The sequence below is a fragment of the Chiloscyllium plagiosum genome, chromosome 37, assembly GCF_004010195.1.
Source record: "Chiloscyllium plagiosum isolate BGI_BamShark_2017 chromosome 37, ASM401019v2, whole genome shotgun sequence".
NCBI classification, from domain to species: Eukaryota; Metazoa; Chordata; class Chondrichthyes; order Orectolobiformes; family Hemiscylliidae; genus Chiloscyllium; species Chiloscyllium plagiosum.
Window position 1 is genome coordinate 31,054,957 of NC_057746.1, and position 24,003 is coordinate 31,078,959.

General features: G+C 42.2%; 1 protein-coding gene across 6 annotated transcripts in view; it reads left to right on the forward strand.

Annotated features, from left to right (window-relative positions):
- LOC122541472 (transmembrane protein 268) overlaps positions 1-24,003 on the forward strand; it is a 43,127-nt gene that overhangs the window by 9,129 nt on the left and 9,995 nt on the right. For 2 of the 6 annotated variants that reach the window (XM_043678257.1, XM_043678251.1), the window contains exons 2-7: positions 6,295-6,576; positions 9,405-9,485; positions 11,095-11,204; positions 14,366-14,473; positions 17,286-17,447; positions 22,579-22,689. In XM_043678257.1, coding sequence (XP_043534192.1) covers positions 6,477-6,576; positions 9,405-9,485; positions 11,095-11,204; positions 14,366-14,473; positions 17,286-17,447; positions 22,579-22,689 — 672 coding nt within the window. In that variant the 5' untranslated portion in view covers positions 6,295-6,476. Of the gene's footprint in view, positions 1-838; positions 996-2,505; positions 2,531-6,294; positions 6,577-9,404; positions 9,486-11,094; positions 11,205-14,365; positions 14,474-17,285; positions 17,448-22,578; positions 22,690-24,003 lie in introns of those variants that run through there. The other 4 variants (XM_043678253.1, XM_043678255.1, XM_043678256.1 and 1 more) reach the window with 4 other exon arrangements.

Consider the following 24,003-nt stretch of genomic DNA (forward strand, 5'->3'; position numbering starts at 1 on the left):
ACTCCATCTGCCACTCCTCAGCCCAGCTCTGCATCATATCTAAGTCCCTTTGCAGCCGACAACAGCCCTCCTCACTATCCACAACTCCAATCTTCGTATCATCTGCAAATTTACTGACCCACCCTTCGACTCCCTCATCCAAGTCATTAATAAAAATTACAAACAGGAAAATAAGGTAGACATACCTGAGCTCCTCCCCCCACCCCCATCCCCCATCCCCCAACTCAGGCATCAGAACAGATGTGACAGAAGTGGAGAAAATGTGAGAATGGAATGAAGTCATGACAGGAAGCAAGGTGATGAGGATGTCTAGTCAAGGCAAATATGGGAATCACATTCCTGGTGAAGAGCTTATGCTTGAAAAATCGACTTTTCTGCTCCTCGAATGTTGCCTGACTGGCTAGGCTTTTTCAGCACCACACTTTTTGACTCTGATCTCCAGTATGAGCAGCCCTCACTTTCACTAAATATGGGAATCACTTCATCCCCACAAATTTATCCAATCAAACACTCCTTTTTGTCCCATTGTTAACACTTTTTTTTAAAACTAATAAACAAAAGTGTTGAAAGAAGATGAAAGAGATCCACCATTCCTTCAGTGCAATATTGATTTTTTAAATTCCGTCCCGCTTTGCTTCCAGCAGCATCTTTGAATTCCTGGAGACTCCGAGGTAATTCTGGAGGGTTGGTAACAATAGTGATGGAGAGGCTGGTACAGCTGTCATGAGAATTGCAAGAGAGTTCAGTAACAAACGAAAGTGCTGTCAGGCTGAAAGAATCGAACAGAAGGGTTTCCTGTAAGTCATGTGATCTCTACCGCCCATCAGCCTTGTGTTATTTGTGACTTAAGAGGGTGACTTCATTGTAAATCACTGCAAGGAAAGCAACTACAAGAGGAAAAAGTAACTGGAACTATGTAGTAACTTGAGACCACTGTTTGCTAATCATGTGTTTGTGGTCATCCGAAACAAATCAAAAGAATAAACAAGACAGCGGTAGGTAAATCAAAGCCAAAAGTAATGTGTCATCAGTTTTTATTTCGCTGTTCATGCATTTGCAGGCTGGGTTTCTGCTTTTACTTACGAAAAGTGATCTGCAGCAGATTTAGTATGACCTTAACTGGGAGAAGTTAAGCAATTACCGAAAGATGAATGTCGGGTTTTATAAATTTAAAGTTAGTTGCTCATTGTGACGATGATATTTGGGATGTGATGTTTACCACTGGGCAGTGCAGGGGAAGCAGGATGTTTATGTTGGAGAGGGATTCGTCTTCATCGAAGAACCTTTCTTTTGCATGTGTTTCTTTCACAACTGCTGACGGAGCACTGGAAATTTTTCATAAAATCAAGCACGAGTTAAGCTGCTCTTTTTATTATTTGTCTTGACACTTCCTTTGGCAGGGGATTAAAGAATATTTAATCATTTTGAAATTCCTTTCAGTAAATTTCTGTCCATTTGGAATGTCACTGCTGATCCTTCTTGACAAAAAAAGGAGATTTAAGATAACAACTTGATATTTCAACATTACTGTTGCACCAACATGCCTTGGAGCAAGTAACTTCTTGTCAATGGCAATCATTGTAAATCGACTAGATTTTATAACTACAGGTTGCAGAAGCTAAGCTGCACATTAAAAGTAATTACGTAATACTTGTTTTTAGCTACTGCCATAACCAAAACAGAATTTGTTCACAGTTGTGACCCCTCAAGTTTGTCAAAAGTAACCAAATGTTTCCTTTTGTATCTTTCATGTATTTTCTGCTTGTAGGGATGTTGTACAAAGAACAAAGAAAATTAAGCACAGGTACAGGATCTTCAGCCCTCCAAGCCTACGCTGATCCAGATCCTCTATCTAAACCTGTTGGCTATTTTCCAACGATCTGTATCCCTCTGCTCCCTGCCCATTTATGTACTTGTCTCGACACACCTTAAATGATGCTATTGTGCCCTCCCTTATCACCTCCGCTGGCAATGCGTTCCAGGTACATACACTCTTGGCGTAAAGAACATTCCTTGCATATTTCCCTTAAACTTTTCCCCTCTCACCTTGAACTCGTGACCCCTAGTAATTGAGTCCCCCATTCTGGGAAAAAGCTTCTTGCTATCCACCCTGTCTGTGTCTCTCATGATTTTGTGGACCTCAATCAGGTCCTCCCTCAACCTCTGTCTTTCTAATGAAAATAATCCTAATCTATTCAATCTCTCTTCATAGCTAGCGCCCTCCATACCTGGCAACATTCTGGTGAACCTCCTCTGCACCCTCTCCAAAGCATCCACATCCTTCCAGTAATGTGGCGACCAGAACTATACGCAGTATTCCAGATATGGCTAAACCAAAGCCCTATACAACTGTAACATGACCTGCCCACTCTTGGACTCGATACTCTGTCCGATGAAGGAAAACATGCCGTATGCCTTCTTGACCACATTATCAAACTGCATTGCCACCTTCAGGATACAATGCACCTGAATATCCAGATCTCTCTGTACATCAAATTACCCAGGGCTTTTGTTCCTTATGGGTGGCAAGGTGAGTCAGTGGTTAGCACTGCTGCCTCACAGCGGCAGGGACCCGGGTTTGATTCCAGCCCCAGGCAACTGTCTGTGCAGAATTTGCACATTCTCCTTGTGTCTGCGTGGGTTTCCCCTGGGTGTTTCGGTTTCCTCCCACAGTCCAAAGATGTGCAGGTTAAGAATTGGCCATACTGAATTGCTCACTGTGTTCAGGGGTGTGTAGGTTAAGTGCACTTGTCAGGGGAAAATGTAGGGTAAGGGGAATGGATTTGGGTGGGTTACTCTTTGGATGGTCAGAGAGTCATAGAGATGTACAGCATGAAAACAGACTCTTCGGTCCAACCCGTCCATGCCGGCCAGATATCCCAACCCAATCTAGTCCCACCTGCTAGCACCTGGCCCATATCCCTCCAAATCCTTCCTATTCATATGCCTCCTAAATGTTGCAATTGTACCAGCCTCTATCACTTTAGATTAGATTAGATTACATTACAGTGTGGAAACAGGCCCTTCGGCCCAACATGTCCACACCGACCCGCCGAAGCGCAACCCACCCATACCCCTACATTTACCCCTTACCTAACACTCCGGGCAATTTACCATGGCCAATTCACCTGACCTGCACATCTTTGGACTGTGGGAGGAAACCGGAGCACCCGGAGGAAACCCACGCAAACACGGGGAGAATGTGCAAACTCCATACAGTCAGTCGACTGAGGCGGGAATTGAACCCGGGTCTCAGGCGCTGTGAGGCAGCAGTGCTAACCACTGTGCTACCGAGCTTCCTGTGGTAGCTCATTCCATACCCGTACCGCCCTCTGTGTGAAAAAGTTGCCCCATAAGTCTCTTTTATATCTTTCCCCTCTCACCTTAAACCTATGCCCTCTAGTTCTGGACTCCCCGACCCCAGTGAAAAGACTTTGCCTATTTACCCTATCCACGCCCCTCAATTTTGTAAACCTCTATAAGGTCACCCCTCAGCCTCTGACGCTCCAGGGAAAACAGCCCCAGCTTGTTCAGCTTCTCCATATACTCAAATCCTCCAACCCTGGAAACATCCTTGTAAATCATTACTGAACCCTTTCAAGTTTCACAACATCTTTCCAATAGGAAGGAGATCAGAATTGCACGCAATATTCCAAAAGTGGCCTAACCAATGTCCTGTACAGTCGCAACCTGACCTCCCAACTTCTGTACTCAGTACTCTGAAAGCATACCAAACACCTTCTTCACTATCCTATTTACCTACGACTCCACTTTCAAGGAGCTATGAACCTGCACTCCAAGGTCTCTTTGTTCAGCAACACTCCCTAGGACCTTACCATTACCGGTGTGGACTCATTGGGCCGAAGGGCCTGTTTCCACACTGTAGGGATTCTGTTCTATGAATCTATTAAGGGGGAAGTGTATTGTGTGTGGTCATGATGTTTGATATATTTCGCACTTTATCCAGAACTGCAATCTTTTTTAAAAATTAAACTACGTTTTTGTAAGAAACTAAAGCACATTTACTTATTATAAAACAAAATGTGAGCTGATGGGAGGAATGCAATGAGAATTCAGGTCAATAAGACTCAGTCATTCATTGGTATGTTGATTTAAGCATATCCCATGGCATTTTCATAATCTTGACAACTCTTGGTGCCTGCTTGCAACAGCGTGCATTTATATAGCACTGTAGATACTTTATTGGGGAGTTATCAAGAAAAGTTTTGCACCAAAAGTGGCGAAAGATGAGGTGAAGGTTTGGCAGATATTAAATTAACTGGGAGTAGTTACAGCACTTGCTGCAAGAGGGATGTCAGTTTTTAAATCAAGTTATTTATTGAGTCCATGATATTTGAGTTGCAATGTTTACAATTAGGCAGTACAGGGTGGCATGAGTGTGTTTCTGTGTGAGAAAGATTAGACTTCATCCAAGAAGCTTTATTTTGCATGTGTGCATTTCTTTCAGAACTGTTGTTGGATCTCTGGCAAATTTTCAAAATCAAAATTAATTTCATAAACAAATGATTGAGTCTTGTTGACCTGAATTCTCATTCCTTTCCTCCCATCAGCACGCATATTAAGAAAATTTGCTCTCTCTTTCTTACAGCATTGTAATTTTAATTTTAATAGTTACCTGTTACTTGCCAGCAGATTGCCAGATTTACCAAATTACTTTTGGTCACTTCCTGTGGTGGGATTTGAATTCTGAGTCCTCTAATTACTCTGCTACCTGTAAAGAGGTTTGACGAACCACTCAATTGGAAAAGGTTATTACCAGGGTAATACCAGGGTACCTTTTCAGGGTAACCAGAGAAAAGTAATGAAGACAGCATTTTTTGATGCTGCCAAAGTCCCTAGAACAAATGAACTGAAATCCAATCCTTTTAAACTGAAGGGAAGACATGATTAGGCCCAATGAATCAGATAGTTTATTGATACTCATGAAGAATGGGGGAAAGACCAAAATGAAATTTAATATTGCAGTGTCACCAATGTATCCATTAGTATAACCCAAAATGTACAGTAAGAATATAGAGCGGTTGAGGCACTTGCTGTTGGAAAGAAGCCATATTAACACGAGAGGGAACTGATTATAAGTGGCTTTGCTGATGATGTGTGATGAAAAATCTCGTACAAAGTAGAAATACTTTGGACCTGTTGAGCTAATTGGCTTGCTTACAGGCTGTACATGCTATGCATTTTCAAACAGTTTCATTCTTTCATAGTTTTTGAATTGACAGTTCACTGTCTGGATGATAGTTGCTCTAATGAAACATAAATGAGAAATACTTGAGTGTTTTAAACAACTGCAGAATTTGTTGTGTACATCAAGAATTGGTGGTGGTGTGTCACCATATAATAACAGAAGGGGATCCAGATGACATTGACTAGAGCGAGAGGAAGGTCCAATTTTTCCATCCATGCACTGGGGAGATAATATGGATCAAAAATTGTACATTGCGAGTCTGTGATCTTTCCAGCCATTAAAATTAATGGTCAGTAAATCGCAGTCTCTGATGCAGTACTCCCAACAGGGATCCTCGGCACAAGACAAGAGTACTAAAATAAAATAAACCTTAACAACATATTCAGCAGTGCATCAGTAGCGTCAGAACTATTTTGCAGCAATGATAGAAATCAAACACAATTCTGAAAGATTTTAAAGCTCCACAGTACAATTTTATGGAGTGACGGGCAGATTTGTGTTCATCAACCGAGCATTTGAGCTTTTTATTCAGATCCATGAAGCTGAGGGAGACATGAACATCAGCAATAAGAGAGAATTTTCAATCTCTGGTTCATTGTTGTTTTGTCCGGAGTCAGAAATGAGTGGTAAGGTGATCTGACAGGTGGGCCTTGGAGCATGAAAAATGATGGGAAGCGTGAGCTGAAACAATTGGCAAGGTTGTGGCTTTAAAGTGAAAATAAACTTGCCACGTGTTAAGAAATGGTGAGATTCTCCTCCCCGTATTCTGTCACTATATCTCATAGCCGCATACCACGGATAGAGTGCATTTGAGTATGATGGAAAGGATGCCTACGTAGAGTTTAAATACTGACACAGACCAGATGGGCTGAATAGCCTGTTTTCAAATTGTGGTTTCTATAATACCTACATAAATGTATCTCTTTGATCACATTTTTGGTCATCTGCCCTAACATCTCCGCTATGGCATCTAAATTCATAATGCTTCTGTGAAGCACCTAGGGACATTTTACTTGTTAAAAGTTCTCATTGTAACCCCCTTCACTTTGGAATATTGTGATCTCATATGGATTTTTTTATTTTAGATTGCAGGTAATCGTGCCTAAGTTGCACCACTGCTGACTCGGCACCTTAATTGTTTCTGGTCATACCTGTTTGTACAGAGTCGTACGTGTGGCACAAAGTGATCCCAGCATTAGTGTCATGCATGATACAGAAACCGAGAACAATCTTGCCCTGCTACACCAGCTCATAGACCCCTGCCATAATGGCGCATGATGACAGTGGCTACAAGATATCAGCAGAACAAGCCTCCTTGATGTCATTTGAAGCAATTGAGGAAGCAGATGTAGTTCACTGGATAAATGGTATGACAGATACACTATTAAACAATGAAATTATTATTTGTCTGAGTGGAAAAGAAACTAAGTTTTGTATTTCTATAACACAGGATACCCTAAAATGATTAATGACCACATTATATCTGAAATGTAGTCACCTTTGTCATAGAAGAAACATGACTACCAGTCAGGAGGCTCCCACAACCACCAATGTAATAATGAACAGGTTGTCTGTTTCAGCAGTGTTGATGAAGGAGCAAATATTGGCTCAGGCACCAGGGAGAGCACTCTCTTCAAAGTAGTGCCATGAATCCTTTTCATACAATCCTGTCTGCAGCTGTACTGTCTTCAACACTTTTATGTTTAATATCCACTGTAAAGAGATCACTCCAGCAGTGTAACATTCTCTCAGTGCTGAGCTGGAAATGTCAGCTTGGCCTTGTACTCAACTCTCAGGAGACGGTCTCGATTTTCGTTCACAGGTCGAGAGCATAGAGATGGACTGTTTCCCAACTCCAGAAACGTGACCTGTGTGAACCTAAACTGGAAAGTCGGATTTTTGTTATGAAGTGACAGGGTGATCACGCAATGAGAGCAGATACTACTGGCTGCGATTGCAGGCTGGGTGCAAGGTCTGCCCCATGCACTCAGTTTAATGAAAATAATGAAAGTAAAGCATCTCTCCAGACCTCAACCCTCACACATCTTTTGGCCCACATGCACTTATCATATCTCCATCCATGCCACTTCAAACCCTCCATTCTGCCTTGTGCCCCTCTACCAACCTTCATGGCCCCTTCTAATCCCTATGCCCCGCTCCCCATTCCCTCTTGCTTTTTGATATGTTCCTGTGCACATTATTCTCCATCTTCCCTGTGCTAACTTAGTTCTAACCTGAGTTTCCATCCCCTACCTTTTACACTCTCTGCTCCATGCCCACTCACTCACCGACTGCCCACATTGGGCAAGTTTCAGAAGGCATGCTGACATGTCCAATGTGAAAACATTGAGTCGGCTCAACTAGTATTGATTGGAATTTAGAAGGTTGAGCCAACCTTATTGGAACTTACAAGATTCTTGAAGAGCTTGGCAGGGTAGATGTGAAGATGTTTTTCCACTTGTGGGAAAGTCTAGGACCCAGGGGCATAATCTCAAGATAAGTGGTCGCATATTCAAAGTAGACATGAGGAGGAACGTCTTCTCAGAGGGTAGTGGATCTGTGAAGTTCTTTCCCGCAAAAAGCCATTGAGTTTGTCATTCAACATATTCAAGGCGGAAAGACACATTTTTAATCAGTAAGGGAATCTTAGTATATTTGGAGAAAGCAGGAGAGTGAAGTTGAAAATTATCAGCTCAGTAACAGTCTCATGGAATGGCAGAACAGATTTGATGGGCCACATGGCCTACTTTTGCAGCTGATAAAAAAAATTAAATACGTTGAAATTCCCTCAACTAATCTCTAATCAAAACAAACATTTGTTTTCTAAGTTCTTTGGCAGCTTTAACAGTTTCACGGCTTCAACAATTCATTGAAAGCTTCGACAGTTCCAATGGGTCAATGTACTTTTAAGGCAAAGGCATGTATACTTTTAACAATCCCAGAGTGCATCTGACCCATCTCCCCTAATGGAATCTGACCCCTACTAAGCCTTCCAGCTTCCTACTACCTCACCCCGGAGTGCCCTGCGATCGAATCCACCAGGGTAAACCCAGTCCTTCAAAGGAAATCGTTACTTTCAGAAATTGGTTCCTTAATGTAGACCTGCTCTGAGCTGGTGATCTCTGCACACTTTGGTGTTCCCACTGTCTGGAACCCAAACTAGGATTTAAAGAGGAACAGCTGACCATTTAAATGTCAAACTTTGGATACGTTTAGTCCAGGATGTTCCCAAACCCCCACACACACAAAAGTCATAGTGTGAGGGACCCAGGTTTGACTCCACCCTCAGACAATTACCTGTGCGGAGTTTACACATTTTCCCCGTGTCTGCTTGAGTTTCCTCCGAGTACTCCAGTTTCCTCCCACAATCCAAAGATGTGCAGGTTAGATGAGTTGACCATGGGAAGTGCAGGGTTACAGGGATGGGGTAGACCATAAGACCTAGGAACGGAAGTAAGGCCATTCGGCCCATCGAGTCCACTCCGCCATTCAATCATGGCTGATGGGCATTTCAACTCCACTTACCCGCATTCTCCCCGTAGCCCTTAATTCCTTGTGACATCAAGAATTTATCAATCTCTGCCTTGAAGACATTTAGCGTCCCAGCCTCCACTGCACTCCGCGGCAATGAATTCCACAGGCCCAGGTAGGAAATGTGTCTGGGTGGGATGCTAAATGTTCGGACAATTCGTGTGGACTCGATGGGCCGAATGGCCTGCTTCCACGTTATAGGGATTCTAAGAATCTGTCAGGGCTGAATTGATATTCCAAATGTTTCCCCTAGACCTGATGACTTTTCACCTCCTTGCTTAGCAAGAATCTATTCATCTCCGCCTCAAGAATATTTAAAGACTTTGCTTTCACCACTTTTATGAGTTACAAACAAGGGTAAGTAATGTGGTCCCAAAGCCTGTTCTGCCACTTAGTAAGATCATGGCTGATTTGATTGTAATCTCAGCTCCACATTTCTCTTCCTTCCTCTGATCACCTTTCACCCCCCCCTTGTTTACCAAGAATCTATCTGTCTTTGCAACAAAAGCACCCAAAGACTGCTTCCACTACCTTTAGAGGAAGACTTTCAATATTTCACAATCCTCTGAGAAAAAGTATTTCTGCTGTGTAATCTCAACGTGGCTATTTCATAACTCCCACCTAGAAAGTTACAGTCGCTGAAGAAATTATTTTTGTGTCTCAGATCCGAATGGACCGGGCATCCTTAGTCGAAGTAATAGCACAAATGAATCAGAACTGTACAGCAGCCCTTCTGAGAGAACAGGTGAGTCCTGAAATGTATTTTGGAGTTTTGAGAGCAAGCTGATGGCACTCCTGAGGCTGTTTCACTTGGGGAACTGAGTAAAAACAACCGAGAGCTTGGAAAGTTAATTCTGCACATAGCAATATAACCTGAAGCAAGAGCTCCAGGTTTTTCAGCTGATCTCAGTGGGTGGCAAGAGAAGTGTATTTGAGCTTATGCACTCCTGAACACATTGCGGCATTCAGGAATAGAGGGGTGATGGCCTCGTGATATTATCTCTAGACCACTAATCCAGGAAACCAAGAAATGTTCTGGCAATCTGGATTCAATTCCTGCCATGGTAAATGGTGGAACTTGATTTCAATAAAATTCTGGAAATAAGAGTCTAATGACAACCATACACCAACTGTCAATTGTCAGATAAATACTATCTACAGTGTAGTTTACTAATGACCTCGAGGGATGGAAGCTGCCATCTTTACTGGGTCTGGCCTATATATGACCCCATACCCACAGCAATGTGGTTCATTCTTTGTTCCTGTCTGGGGAATTATGGATGGGCAAAAACGCTGGTTAAGTCGGTGACATTTATATCCTATGAATACAACCAACCATGGCAGCACGGTGGCTCAATGGTTAGCACTGCTGCCTCACAGCACCAGGGTCCCAGGTTCAGTTCCAGCCTTGGGCGACTGTCTGTGTGGAGTTTGCATGTTCTCCCCATGTCTGCGTGGGTTTCCTCCCACAGTCCAAAGATGTGCACGTTAGGTGAATTGGCCATGCTAAATTGCCCGTAGTGTTAGGTGCATTAGTCAGAGGGAAATGGGACTGGGTGGGTTACTCTTCAGAGGGTCTGTGTGGACTTATTGGACTGAAGGGCCTGTTTCCACACTGTAGGGAATCTAAAAAAAAAACCTGTTGGAAAAGTGTGAGTACAGAACAGATGGTCTTGGAACAAAGACTTTTTTTCCCTGTATGTATTATTTTCAAGGGATGGCTGCTTGGTCAGGATGCATGAGATTTGATAACCATCAAGAAACCAATGACATTGGACAAGAGGGAAAGGGGGGCAGTTGGAGAGAAGAAACTCAAGCAGTTTTGAAATACCAGAATACAACGACGGTGTTCTGCCTGTCGGGAAACTGAATAGAGTGTATTTTTTCATTTAAAACCAAATTGAAATTAGTCGGGAGAATATCGCTGCAATGATCCCAAGATGGGCAAATTAACAGTGATTCTTGAGATTCTGAGAGTGTTTTAAGTGCTTAACCTTGAATCAATCCCTTAATGAAAACTGGACATTCGGTGCTCCCCAATAAAGTGACCACTAATTGGAATATAAGTTCTGCTTGTGCTTTTGTTATACACTTCCCACCGACAGTTTACAGTAAAAGCATTAGAAGCAGCAGCAATCCCAGCTCTTCTCTCACGAGGTGTGTTATGGAAACCATAAAAAAGCAACACTGAGAAAACAAATGGTACTTGCTATAACATGCTGTTGATGCAAGAAGTTTGTTTGAAAACTTTTCACCAGCAAACCATCACTGCTTACAAAATTCCCTCCGTCTCCAGCACACACATTGCTTGCCTAATAACTCAAAGACTAAAATATCCATAATTTCCATTATAGAGTTGTATAATGGCCGCATCCTACTGGTTCTCACTTCCAGTGGCTTCTGGTGGTCTCAGGGGTTCGATCTGGAGTCATGTGAGGAAAATCTTGCCAGATTTGGAGTTCAGGTAACACAGGCTTCACATTAATTCGACAATATTCCTCTTAGCATCCCAAATTATTTTCTCATTTATGTTTGCTTTATCTTTTGCTTACTGCATATTGTTTTATCTGGGAGGGAGGACAGGATGTATTACTTTGCTATAGGTTCCATGATGTTCAGTGCCAATAAATCCCAGTAAAGTATGGTCAGTCACTGATTAACAATGACAAGAATGATGGATAATCTGAATTCTTCTGTTTTATTAATTTCAAGGTTTGTTGGCATTGTCCATGATGAACATAAGCATTTTCGAACATATGTCTCTTTTACAGGTAACAATGGAGAAAATTAACAAAAATTAAAATGATTCCACAGTGTCCGCTTGCTGCAGACCACACATATGTCATTCCTCAGGGTTTATATGCAGGATTTTCTATCTAAGTGTTTACATAGGCAGTTTCAATGTTAAATGTTAACAAAAAGCATGATCAATGATTACAATAGCAAGTGCATAAATATGCAAAATGTTTTACAATATGCATACACACGATAAGATATCAGCTAAAACAAGCAAAGTCCAAGACATTTTTGTTTATTGAAGTAATTATCTCCCAAAGAATGGAAGCCTTGTATTTGTTTTTTTTTCACAACTGGACGACATCTGTAAGCTATTGAAGTGCAGTAATGTTGAATATAGAGTCATGACAGCCAATTTGTGCACAGCAAGTTACCACAAGATTAATGGGATAATTTTGTTTTACTTCATTAATTGAGGAATAACTGTGAGCCAGGATGTGAGCTGGGTGATAACTTCCCTACTCTTCCAGAAAGTATTACTGTGCTAGCTATTATGTACATTTAAGAGGGCTGTTGGGAATGGATTCAACATCATCTGATCTGCAGCCCTGCAGTAATCTGAAGTGTTTGCCAGAATTTCTTCTGAGATCTCTGAAGTTGGCCTTTCCAAACAACGCAGATACCTTTAGGATCAAGGGAGTGTCTATTTAAATGGGACTCCCAGTTAACTCGACAAATGGTTTGTGTTGCATTTGAACATTTTTGAAAATTTTAAATGTGAAACTGACAGCTGATTTATCAATCTCTGTTAGGATATAACTCTCCCAATAAGCAAATTCCCGAATTCCACTGTGAGTTTTTCTGTGGGGTGAAGTATTGAGCAGAAAAGCCTTGAGGTACCACTCCAGACTTGTGACAAGATTGATGGAAGGTGAACAAGCAATTGAAAGGTTAACAGGAGTCGGTGGAAATGTGAACTTAAGGTTACTATCAAATCAGTCCTGATCCTATTGAATGGCAGTGCAGACTTGAGGGGCTGAATGGCCTACTCCTGTTACTGATTTGTATCTGTAAAAATGCTTAGCTGAAAAGGATGCGCATATTTCAGAATGATGTACCCCAGAGATCCAAGAGATGGTACATCATAAGTATATTCAAGACAAGGATGGATTTTTGGACACAAAGGGAAGTCTGGTATTACAGGAACCTGATGGGAAAGTGTCATTGAGGTAGAAGATTAGCCATGCCTTGAATGGTCAAGCAGGCTCAAAGGACTGAATGAACTACAGCCTTTTCAATTTCATAGTACGCAGAGTGAGAGGATAACTAAATAAGCCAGAGCCACGAAGGATGTGATGGTTATTGCCCTTGATTGGGAAGAAGTGGTTGATGGACTGTTATTCCAACGACAGTGTGACGTGCGCAGCCACAGAAACATTACAGCACAGGAAAGCCAGCTGAATAAACTAGCTGCCCGTTCTCATTCAACTTTCCAGCATCTAGTCCATGCCTTGCATTTCCAGTTACAGAACCAGATTTCCTTTAAGTGAGTTGATGGTTCTTGCTTCAGGCTCCAAACTGGGCAGAGAATTCTCGACAACCACCCCCCTGAGGATGCAGCCGTTCCCTCTGACTCTTCTGTTGGTCACTTTAAATCTATAACCCCAGAGATTGGCCTTTCCGATAAGAGAAACAGGACTTCCCCAGCCACCTTATCCAAAACCCACATTATACCTCAATTAACTAAACCTCCTCTTTGTAGGGAAAATAATTTGAGCTTCCCCAATTTTTCCTTAAAACTGCAATTTTCATAAGGAATGAGACACTGCAAAATATGAAAGGAGGCTTCTAACGTTGGCTTGTTCCTCATTAAATGTTACTTTCTGAATTGGTGAGACATCTAGTTGATTCTAAATATAGCCTTGTTTCTGGTTGTTTATTCCACAGGAGAAATCACAGTTCATTCACCCATGCTGTGTTTTGCAACAGCATGACGTTTGGGTTCAGCTTGCAACATGTGAACTGTGATGATTTTTATCTTCCCTTTTTGCTCTTATCCATCTCCTTGAACTTAAACAGAATGATTCATGTAATGTAAAACGGCTTGACGCGCTTCACAGAGGCATCACCAAATAAAATTAGATGAGTTTCGGGAAGCACTTTTACATTTGAAGTGTTTTAAAAGAGGAAAGGGAGGCAGAGAACTGGGGAGGTGCAGAGGAAGAATGCCAGGTCTTGGGGCTCAGGCAGCTAATGGCACAGCCACCACCAGTGGAACAATTTAAAAATGTGCATGCACAAGGAAGAGGAGGTGGAGGGCTACAGATCTCTAGTAATTTCTGATCTGCCTGGGGTCGGGGAGTCCAGAACCAGAAGGCATAGGTTTAGGGTGAGAGGGGAAAATAAAAAGACCTAAGGGGCCACTTTTTCAGAGGGTGGTACGTGTATGGAATGAGCTGCCAGAGGAAGTGGTGGAGGCTGGTACAATTGCAACATTTAAGAGGCATTTGGATGGGTATATGAATAAGAAGGGTTTGGAGGGATATGGGCCGGGTGCTGGCAGGTGGGACTAGTTTGGATTGGGATATCTGGTTGGCATGGACGAGTTGGACCGAAGGGTCTGTTTCCATGCTGTACATCACTATGACTCTATTACTCTATCTGCAGTAAGAAGGCAGTAAAAAAATTGAACAAAGTGCATAACTAAGATGAGCTTTCAGTTCTGAGGGCCAAGGTAGGTCGATGAGCATGTGAGTGATGTATAAACAGTACTTAGAGTGAATTAGGAAATTCTGGCATCTAGGTAGAACATTGAAGATGAAACCATTATATTTTTTCTCTCTCTCCCTGTCTCTCTCTCTCTCCCTGGCATGATTTCCTGCTGCACAGGTGCCACCAGAAGATTATGAGCTGCCCATTCGAGCATCCCTAATGAGCACAGAAGTAAGACGATACATGTATTTCAGTTCCACTGGCTTCATGATGCTGCTTGCACCAGTAAGTGATCCTGCATTTCCTGTTGACTTCCAACCCCTTTGAAATGAGATAGATCTAAGTAATAGGTGAAATGCTTTGTATGGATTTCTATGCATTTCTTTTTAACTATGACTTGATTATAATTGGGAATGTAAGGTGAGCAGGGTTCCTATTTCCAGTTTCCATTACCAATCCACTTTTCCTGGGATAACAATGATTTGTGCCCTGTATCTTGTGATAAAGTAGTATTGGCTGTCTCTGAGGTCTGTTAAGTTTTTTTTTGTGAGTGACTGTCACTTCTGAACCAGGAGTGTCGCCTTGGTTCCACTGGCAGGTCATGTGCTGTGTATGTAACCAGTAGAAGTCAGTGTGTCGCGAGGAGGTGGTGGTCTAGTTGTATCATCACTAGACTTGTAATCCAGAGATCCAGGTATTGTTCTGGGGACCCAGTATCAAATCATAGCAGACATTGGGAATTTGAATTCAATAAAAATATGGAATTTAGACTCTAATAATGATCATGAAACCATTGCCAGTTGTTGTAAAAATGCATGCGGTTCACTTCATCCTTGAGGGAAGGAAACTGCCATCCTTACCTAATCTGGCCTACACGTGACTCAAGACACTCATCAATATGGTTGATTCTTACCCCACCTCGGGGCAATAAATGCTGGTTGAGCTAGCACCATCTAAATTGCCAAGGCTGGTGACACCAAGACTAACAAAATGCTCCTGTTGAGATCAGGAATGGAAGGTTCCAGACCTGTAACCCTAGACGTTGCCGAGAGACATAAGGGTCAAAGGGTCTTGCACTTATCAGCACTGGCTTGCAAGGAACCAAATTTAGAAAGGGAGTATCTGTTTATACAGCAAAAGTGGGTGCTGATTGGTTAGAGCATGGTTGGCATTGAGATACAGCGAGGACTGCTAAATGAATTAGCTGGAAAAAACTCAGACCAGGCTGGGAGATTCCAATTGGTCAGGCAGTGAATAAGCTGGGACTTTTGTCATTCTAGCTTAGGAGTGACCTTTACAGAGGTTTATAAAGTCGTGAGGGACATATATAAGTTGATTAGCAAAGGGCTTTTCCCTGGGGTGGGTAAGTTCAAATCCAGTGGGTATATTTTTAAGGCAAGAGGAAAAAGATTTAAAAGGGACCTGAGGGACAACTTTTTCTCACACAGGATGGTTCATATATGGAATGAACTTCCAGAGGAAGTGGTAGATGCAGGTACAATTGCAATATTTAAAAGACGTTGGAATAGAAAAGGTTTAGGTATGGCTCAAACACCGGCAAGTGGGACTAGTTTAGTGTGGGAAACTTGGTCAGCGTGGACGAGTTGGTCCGAAGGATCTGTTTTCTTACTGCATGACTCTATAATTCTAATTTTCTCATCCCCCCCCCAATAGGTAATGATAGATGGTGGGAATTTGGTTTCTCAGACAGTGACTGCTTTCCAGTAAATAGCCCATTTTCCACAGGTGATTCTGGATGGTCATTATCAGCGAGTCATGAAGAAACTGCTGCAGTCAAGCTAAATCCTGCTCATTCTTTCTTTTTTTATGTCTACTTGGACACCTCACTGAAGTAGTTACAGTCAGAAATTAAACTTTTTCCTAGACTATGCCACAAATTCCAAATACGGAGGTGCACTTCAAGTTGAATCTCTGATCTGTGTGGAGTATCATATCACGCAGCTTGTTGTAAAACTCAACTGTCAAACTTAGTCCCCTTCAAATGTCTTTTGAACAAAATGTTTTAAGAGAACACATCTATTTTTGATCAAATATAAATTGAAGATAATTTCAATCTCTCTCATAAGGTGACAGAACCAAAGCCTTTGAATATTTTTAAGGCAGAAGTGGGTAGATTCTTGATAAGCAAGAGGTGAAATATTATTGGGTTAAAGGCACGCATGTAGAATAACCAGGTCAGCCATGGTTATACTGAATGGTGGAATAAGTTCAAAGGGCCAATTTGCCCTTTCCTGTTTTGAATTTTTATGTTCAGCTTTAACTTGATTGTCTAAGCAGGAGCCCCACATGATTGGTCAGAACACTGATACTGATTGGATAAAAATCATTTTCCATTGACTTCAGTGGAGAGTAAAATTGGGTGGAGAGTAAAGCTACATATGCTTGATCTCATAAAATACCCAACCGGCAAGTGATGTTAAAAGCACTCCACTAAATATATTCGTCTCCGAACAGCTGACATGTCAAGTTGCTGAGGATATGAAAATGTTACAGAACAGCAAGATCAGCATAATATCACAAATTTGTTTCATGAGTCCATTTTTTTAAATTGAGAAATTAAGGTGAAGTGGTCTAGTTAATTCAAAAAGGCATTGGATGATTATTTGGATACTTCTGATGTGTAGGGACATTCGATAATAGAGCCGGTACAGGAATTATTGGTCAAATGGCCTCCTCCTGCACCATAATGATTTTGTGATTCACCAATTTAAGGTTTTCACAAATGGCTAGATTGTCATCTAAACCCTTTTGTTTGGAAGAACAGCCTCAGTCATTTCTAATAAGTATTGTATTTAACATTCAAATATTAGGACATGAAGAGGTAAGTTTTAAGGAACATCTACATGAAGAGAGAGAAATAGATTGTTTGGAGGAAATTTCAGAGCTTGAGACCTAGACATCTGAAGGTATAAATTGCTGGGTAAAGTAAGTTAGGAATATGCGAGATACTGGAGCTGGAAGAGGACAGAGAGTTCTGAGGTTTTTGTCCTATTTCGAGTGTTTTGACTCAGTCTTGGATAGGCCAGCAGACTGGTAGGTAGTGCAACCTGTGTAACAGTGGCTGTTGATCTTTCAGGTGTTTTATCTGGCAGTATGGTGTTGTCTCTTCTCAACTTTTCACCTCTACCTGGACCAATACGTGAAGAGCTTTTTCTGGGCTTTCTGCCTTCTAATCAGCACCATCTCTGTACTTCTGACCACCATCCTCCTCCTCCTCCTGCATCGACACAATCAAAAGGTATGAAATAATCCCATGTGTCGTTTCTTGTGAAACCAGTTAAGCATTGATTCTATCGACCTTTATCTGTACAGGTTCTCATCATTTGACATCTGCAAATGCGATTGTTTTTAAATTTCTCTTTCAAGCTGCGTTCAGTACACTTAGCTAAGATGTAGAGTATTAACAGGTCATGTGGGGAGTTGTACTAAGCCTTTCATTGAGAGGTGAAGGAGCTCAGTGCTGAGGGCAGGACTGTGGCATGACAGAACATATGGCACAATGCCTTTAACAACAGGGTAAGGTTTTTTTTCATGTGGTGGCGCATGGGATATACAAACAATCTATAATTTTGTGGCATCTCAGCGCACAGGGGAACTCAGACAACCAATGTGCTTCAAATACAACCTCAAGCATATGACCCCAGCATATATTGGTTTCTTTCAGTAATTGTGTCTTGCAGCACAGATGAAGACCAATCCTGCCTTGATTTCGAAAGGACAATAGGAACCAGTGCTTAGCAAAAGATGGAAACCTCACTTTCCCTTCATTACAACCTGGGCTCTTCAGAATCCTCCTAATTTATTCTTCAACATCGGGAGGCCTACCTCCTCAGCTGACCCCATGCTCACAGTAGTGGTGCCCCATGAGAATGTGGAGTCATCAGATTATAATCATTTTAAGTAGTGCAGCAAGCTTGAGGGGCCAAGTGGCCGCCGTCTACTCCTAGCTCAAATCTTCCAACCCTGGCAACATCCTTGTAAATCTTTCTTGAACCCTTTCAAGTTTTTCAACATCCTTCCGATAGAAAGGAGACCAGAATTGCACGCAATATTCCAACAGTGGCCTAACCAGTATCCTGTACAGCCGCAACATGTCCTCCCAACCCCTGTACTCAATACTCTGACCAATAAAAGAAAGCATACCAAATGCCGCCTTCACTATCCTATCTACCTGCGACTCCACTTTCAAGGAGCTATGAACCTGCACTCCAAGGTCTCTTTGTTCAGCAACACTCCCTAGGACCCTACCATTAAGTGTATAAGTCCTGCTAAGATTTGCTTTCCCAAAATGCAGCACCTCACATTTATCTGAATTAAACTCCATCTGCCACTTCTCAGCCCATTGGCCCATCTGGTCAAGATCCTGTTGTAATCTGAGGTAACCGTCCACAACACCTCCAATTTTGGTGTCAACTGCAAACTTACTAACTGTACCTGTTACGCTTGCATCCAAATCATTTATGTCAATGACAAAAAGTAGAGGACCTCGCACTGATCCTTGTGGCACTCCACTGGTCACAGGCCTCCAGTCTGAAAAACAACCCTCCACCACTACCCTCTGTCTTCTACCCACAAGAAGAAACCCATTGCTCCACATCTTGGTAAAGCTGTATAATTAAATGGAGGCAGTTCAGAGAAATCTCTAAACATGAGATGCACTGACTATTTATGGAAGTGACTGTTGCCATTGCATCTAAGAAAACTTTAGCTACTACAATTTTTATGACCTTAAACTCCGAACAATGTGCTTCAGGATCAGTAAGTTCATGGCAGGATGAACCATAAAGGTAGACCATTTTTAAATGTGTAGAATATCAGAGCTTGTCACTACAGATACAGAGGCACGTCATCTGCCACTCTCTTCCAACCAAACTCATATATTAGGCACCTATAAGTTACACAGGAGTCATGGTAGATCTGCGCAAGAAGACATGTAACATTTTCCTGATTAATCTGACAATGCCTGAAGAGCAGAAGTCAGGATGATGAGTGAAGAAAGATGAGTATATAAGCAGCAAAAGCAAATTTGTTTCCCATCCCTAATTCCTTTGAGAAGTAGGTGACGACGTCTTAAATTGCTGTAGTCCGTGAAGAGTATTTACACCCACAGTGCTGTTAGGAAGGGAGTTACAGGATTTTGATGAAGTAACAGTGAAGGAACAGCAATACAGTTTTAGATCAGGATGGTATGAGGTTTGGATGCAAACTTGCAGGCAGTGTTATTTCCATGCATCTGCTACCCTATGTGGTAGAGGTCATGGGTCAGAAAGGTGTTGTTTTAGAAGCCTCGGTGAGTTGTAAATTGTACACACTGCTGTCACTGTGCATCACTGGTTGGTTGCTGATCAAGAGGACTGCTTCTTTCGAGATGATGTCAAGCTTCTGGCGTATTGTTGGAGCTACCCTCATCCAGGCAAGTGGAGAGTATTCCATTACACTCCTAACTTGTGTCTTGAAAATGCTGGATTAGAGTGGTGCTGGAAAAGCACAGCAGGTCAGGCAGCATCCGAGAAGCAGGAAAATCGATGTTTTGGGGAAAAGCCCTTCATCAGGAATAGAGGAATCTATTGGATATGACATGAAACTTGCAGTTTCCAAGTCATGTGTTAAACAAAACTGGACTCTACAATATTGGAAGTGGAAGTTTTGGGGTTTGGGTTTGAATCCATAACACTTGAACTATGATGCGAACATGAGATCCATGTTGTCACTTTAACAGTTTGTTGTGCATTGCCTTTGATGCTGGAACCACAAAACCTTCAATGAATTCCTACATTAAAAGTGGACTAGTTTCACTGCTATATCCAAAGAAACAAAAAGGAAATCCAAAACAATAGATTAGAAATTTTGTAGGAAACATTGAAAAGTTTGTAATTGCCAGGATTTTATTACAGTAAGAATTGAAACGATATCAACGGTCATTATGGTATTTGGGGCAATTTGGTAACTAGTTCTGATAACATCATGAACCTCCAATAATTGAAGTCATAAATATCCTTCAGCTCACCAACAGACACAATATTAACATCACTGCAACTGCATGAAGTGTTGCCTTTTCAACGTGTGTGCTTACAAAGAACAAAGAGAATTTACAATCCAGGAATAGGCCCTTTGGCCCTCCAAGCCTCAGCCGATCCAAATGTACTGTCTAAACCTGTCGCCCAATTCCTAAGCACCTGTATCCCTCTGCTCCCCACCTACTCATGCATCTGTCTTAACCACGTGGGAAGGGAAATTGCGGTCTCTAAAGAAGGAGGCCAACTGGTGTGTTCTGTGGTGGAACTGGACCTCCTGGGAGCAGATACGGCGGTAGCGGAGGAATTGGGAATATGGGATGGCAGGAGGTAGGGTGGGAAGAGGTGTAATCCAGGTAGCTGTGGGAGTTGGTGGGTTTGTAAAAAATATCAGTGTCAAGTCGGTCATCAATAATGTAGATGGAGAGGCCCAGGAAGGGGAGGGAGGTGTCAGAGATGGTCCAGGTAAATTTAAGGTCAGGGTGAAATGTGTTGGTGAAGTTGATGAATTGCTCAACCTCCTCGCGGGAGCATGAGGTGGCACCAATGCAGTCATCAATGTAGCGGAGGAAGAGGTGAGAAGTGGTGCCAGTGTAACTACAGAAGATGGACTGTTCTAGGTAGCCAACAAAGAGATAGGCATAGCTGGGGCCCATACCGTTGCCCATGGCTACTGCTTTGGTCTGGGTAAAAACAAGGACTGCAGATGCTGGAAACCAGATTCTAGATTAGAGTGGTGCTGGAAAAGCACAGCAGTTCAGGCAGCATCCTGCTCCTTGGATGCTTCCTGAACTGCTGTGCTTTTCCAGCACCACTCTAATCTAGAATCTACCCCTTTGGTCTGGAGGGAGTGGGAGGATTCGAAGGAAAAATTGTTGAGGGTGAGGACTAGTTCAGCCAAACGAATGAGAGTGTCTGTGTAAGGGTACGGTTGGGGACATCAGGAGAGGAAGAAACTGAGGGCTTGGAGGCTCTGGTCATGGCGGATGGAGGTGTAGAGGGATTGGATATCCATGGTGAATATGAGGCGTTGGGGGCCGGGGAAACGGAAGTCTTGGAGGAGGTGGAGGGCGTGGGTGGTGCATTGAACATATGTGGGGAGTTCCTGGACTAGGGGGGAATAGGACAGTGTCGAGGTAGGTCGAGATGAGTTCGGTGGGGCAGGAGTAGGCTGAGACAATGGGTTGGCCAGAGTGGTCAGGCTTGTGGATCTTGGGAAGGAGGTAGAATGCTGGATCAGTGTAGAATTAAATCACTCATCACTGATTTCACAGTTTTTTAACCTGCTCTTATGGACAAAGGATTTAAATGGTTGTTCCAATTAAAATCCAAGTCAATTGCAGTAGTTCGGATATGGATGGTGTGGGATTCGATGATGGTGATGCCACTGAATTTCAAGGAGATCTGGTTAGACTCTCTTGTTGGAGTTGATCATTGCCTGATTGTTGTGTGGTGTGAATATTACTTCTCATAAGACAAAATTCGAATGTGGGTGGCATTTGTCACCCTGACCATTTGGTATTAATAGATGGTTAAAGCAGCAGAGTCATGTGTATGGGACCTCTGAGTTTGTATATGCCAACGCTTATCCCTGCAGCTAAGGTGGGCATGTAAAGCAAGTCAGAAAATAAGTGGAGTTCATAAGAGCAGCAGTGCCAGAAACAGCTTGACTGCCTGCCTGCACAGCCAGGAATGCAGAGACTAAAGGAAAGGAACTTGGCAATTGTACAGAACCTATCAACCTCAGGACATTCCAAAGCACTCCCAGCCAATGGAGTTCCTCTTGAAATATAGTCACTGTTACAATGCACAAAATACAGACGTCACTTGATGCACAGCTCATTTCCAAAAACAGCAATGTGATAATGACCAGATGATCTGATTACTTCTTCAGTGACATTGATGAATATTCCTCTGGGAGAATTCCTCTGCTATTACTTTAAAAATTGAGGCTGTTGGATCTCTTAAACCCACCTCAAGAGGACTTTTGGAGCCTCAGTTTAACATCTCAAGTAAAAGACAGTACCACTGACACTGCAGCATCAACCTGGATGATGTACCCCAAGACTCTCATGTGAACCCCCTGGCTTTGAATCATTTTGTGCAATACACTGAGCCACGTTTGATATTAAAAAACAATGACAGGGGAGAGGGATTTTGAACAAGCACACAGACAGTAATTTCAACCCTTTTAATTATTGAACAGATTCTGAACATTTGGGTTGAACTCCAAGACCCAGTACTTGTGTACACACGAGACAAATTTATCAGAAAGATTAACTGATGTTAGGCTAGAGTTTCAAATGCTAACCAAGTGGTTCTCTTTTTAAAATGTAATTAAACTCCATTTTACAGATTAATGTGAACACAGATATGCGACTCATCTGGGCCAATGAGAACCTTGTGAAGCACAACATTTTGGTTGGCGTTTTGGATGTAACAAAACATTGCACAAGTATGCTTCATGTATCCTTTCCAGAAACTGGAATGGTTTTTAAAAGCTTTATTTCTAACCCTGTCATGGCTTGGGGGTGCTGAAGGCTTTAGGTATTCAGTTACAGAATGATACTGAGTGAGGATCTTCTGGAAGGATTAAGGAAGCTGGGTTAGTTCTTCATTGCGCAGGGAAAGCCTACAGGAGGAGATTTGCTAGAAGTGTTTAACATCATGGCAAATTTGATGGACTGTTTGAAATAGCACTTTTCAATGGCAAAATATACAGATTTAAGGTAAGCAAGGTCACGCCTTTTCCAAATGAAGGCCACAGAGCTGTGGAGTTAATAAGCTGGAAAGAATAAACTAAATTGGTAGACCACCTTCCTCTATTTATTTTTACGAATTGTTATGTAGTAGCCCATCATGCCCGCACCAGTTCTATGACTTTTCTAACTTTTCACCATGTGCCTGCAAACCATTTCAGTACAGTACTTTCTTGAATGTGTCAGTTGAACCCGCCTCCACCATATTTCCAGGCAGTGCTTTCATACCCTACTTGCTGTATGAATAAGATTTTGCTCACATATCTTTTGCCCATCATATTAAATGCTTGCCCTCTCTTTCTTTCTTTTTTTTTTCTTTTCTACTTTCTCTCCCTAGCTACACTGTTCAGCCCACTTATAATTTTGAAAACCTCTATCAAGTGACCTCTCAGCTACCCCCTTTCTAGTGAGAATAGTCCTAACTTCTTAAACCTGTCTTCATAACTGATGTTTCTCATTTCTGGAATCATTCTTGTAAATTACTTCTGCACAGTCTCCAATACGTTGGCATCTTTCCTATAATGTGGTACCCACATGTACCCAATACTCCAGCTGACGTCTAACAAGTGTCTAGTACAAGTTTAGAATCACCTCCTGGCTCTTGTACTCCATGTCCCTATAAATAAAGCTGCAGATACTCTATGCTTTATTTACTGCTTTCTCTACCTGACCTGCCACCTTCAATAATCTGTGCACAAATATACTCAGGTCCTTCTCTCTTGCACCCCAGTTAGAATTGTACCCTTTTATTTTTTATCGTCTTTCAATATCTTCTGACCAAAGTGCATCATCTTACACTTCACTGGTTTTAAAATTCATCTGGGAGAAAGTGAGGACAGCCGATGCTGGAGATCAGAGTCAAAAAATATGCTGCTGGAAAAGCACAGCCAGTCACGCAGCATCCTGGGAGCAGGAGAGTCGGTGCTCCAAACATAATCTCTCCAGCAATTCCTGATGAAGAGCTTATGCCCGATACATTGACCCTCCTACTCCTCGGATGCTGCCTGACCAGCTGTGCTTT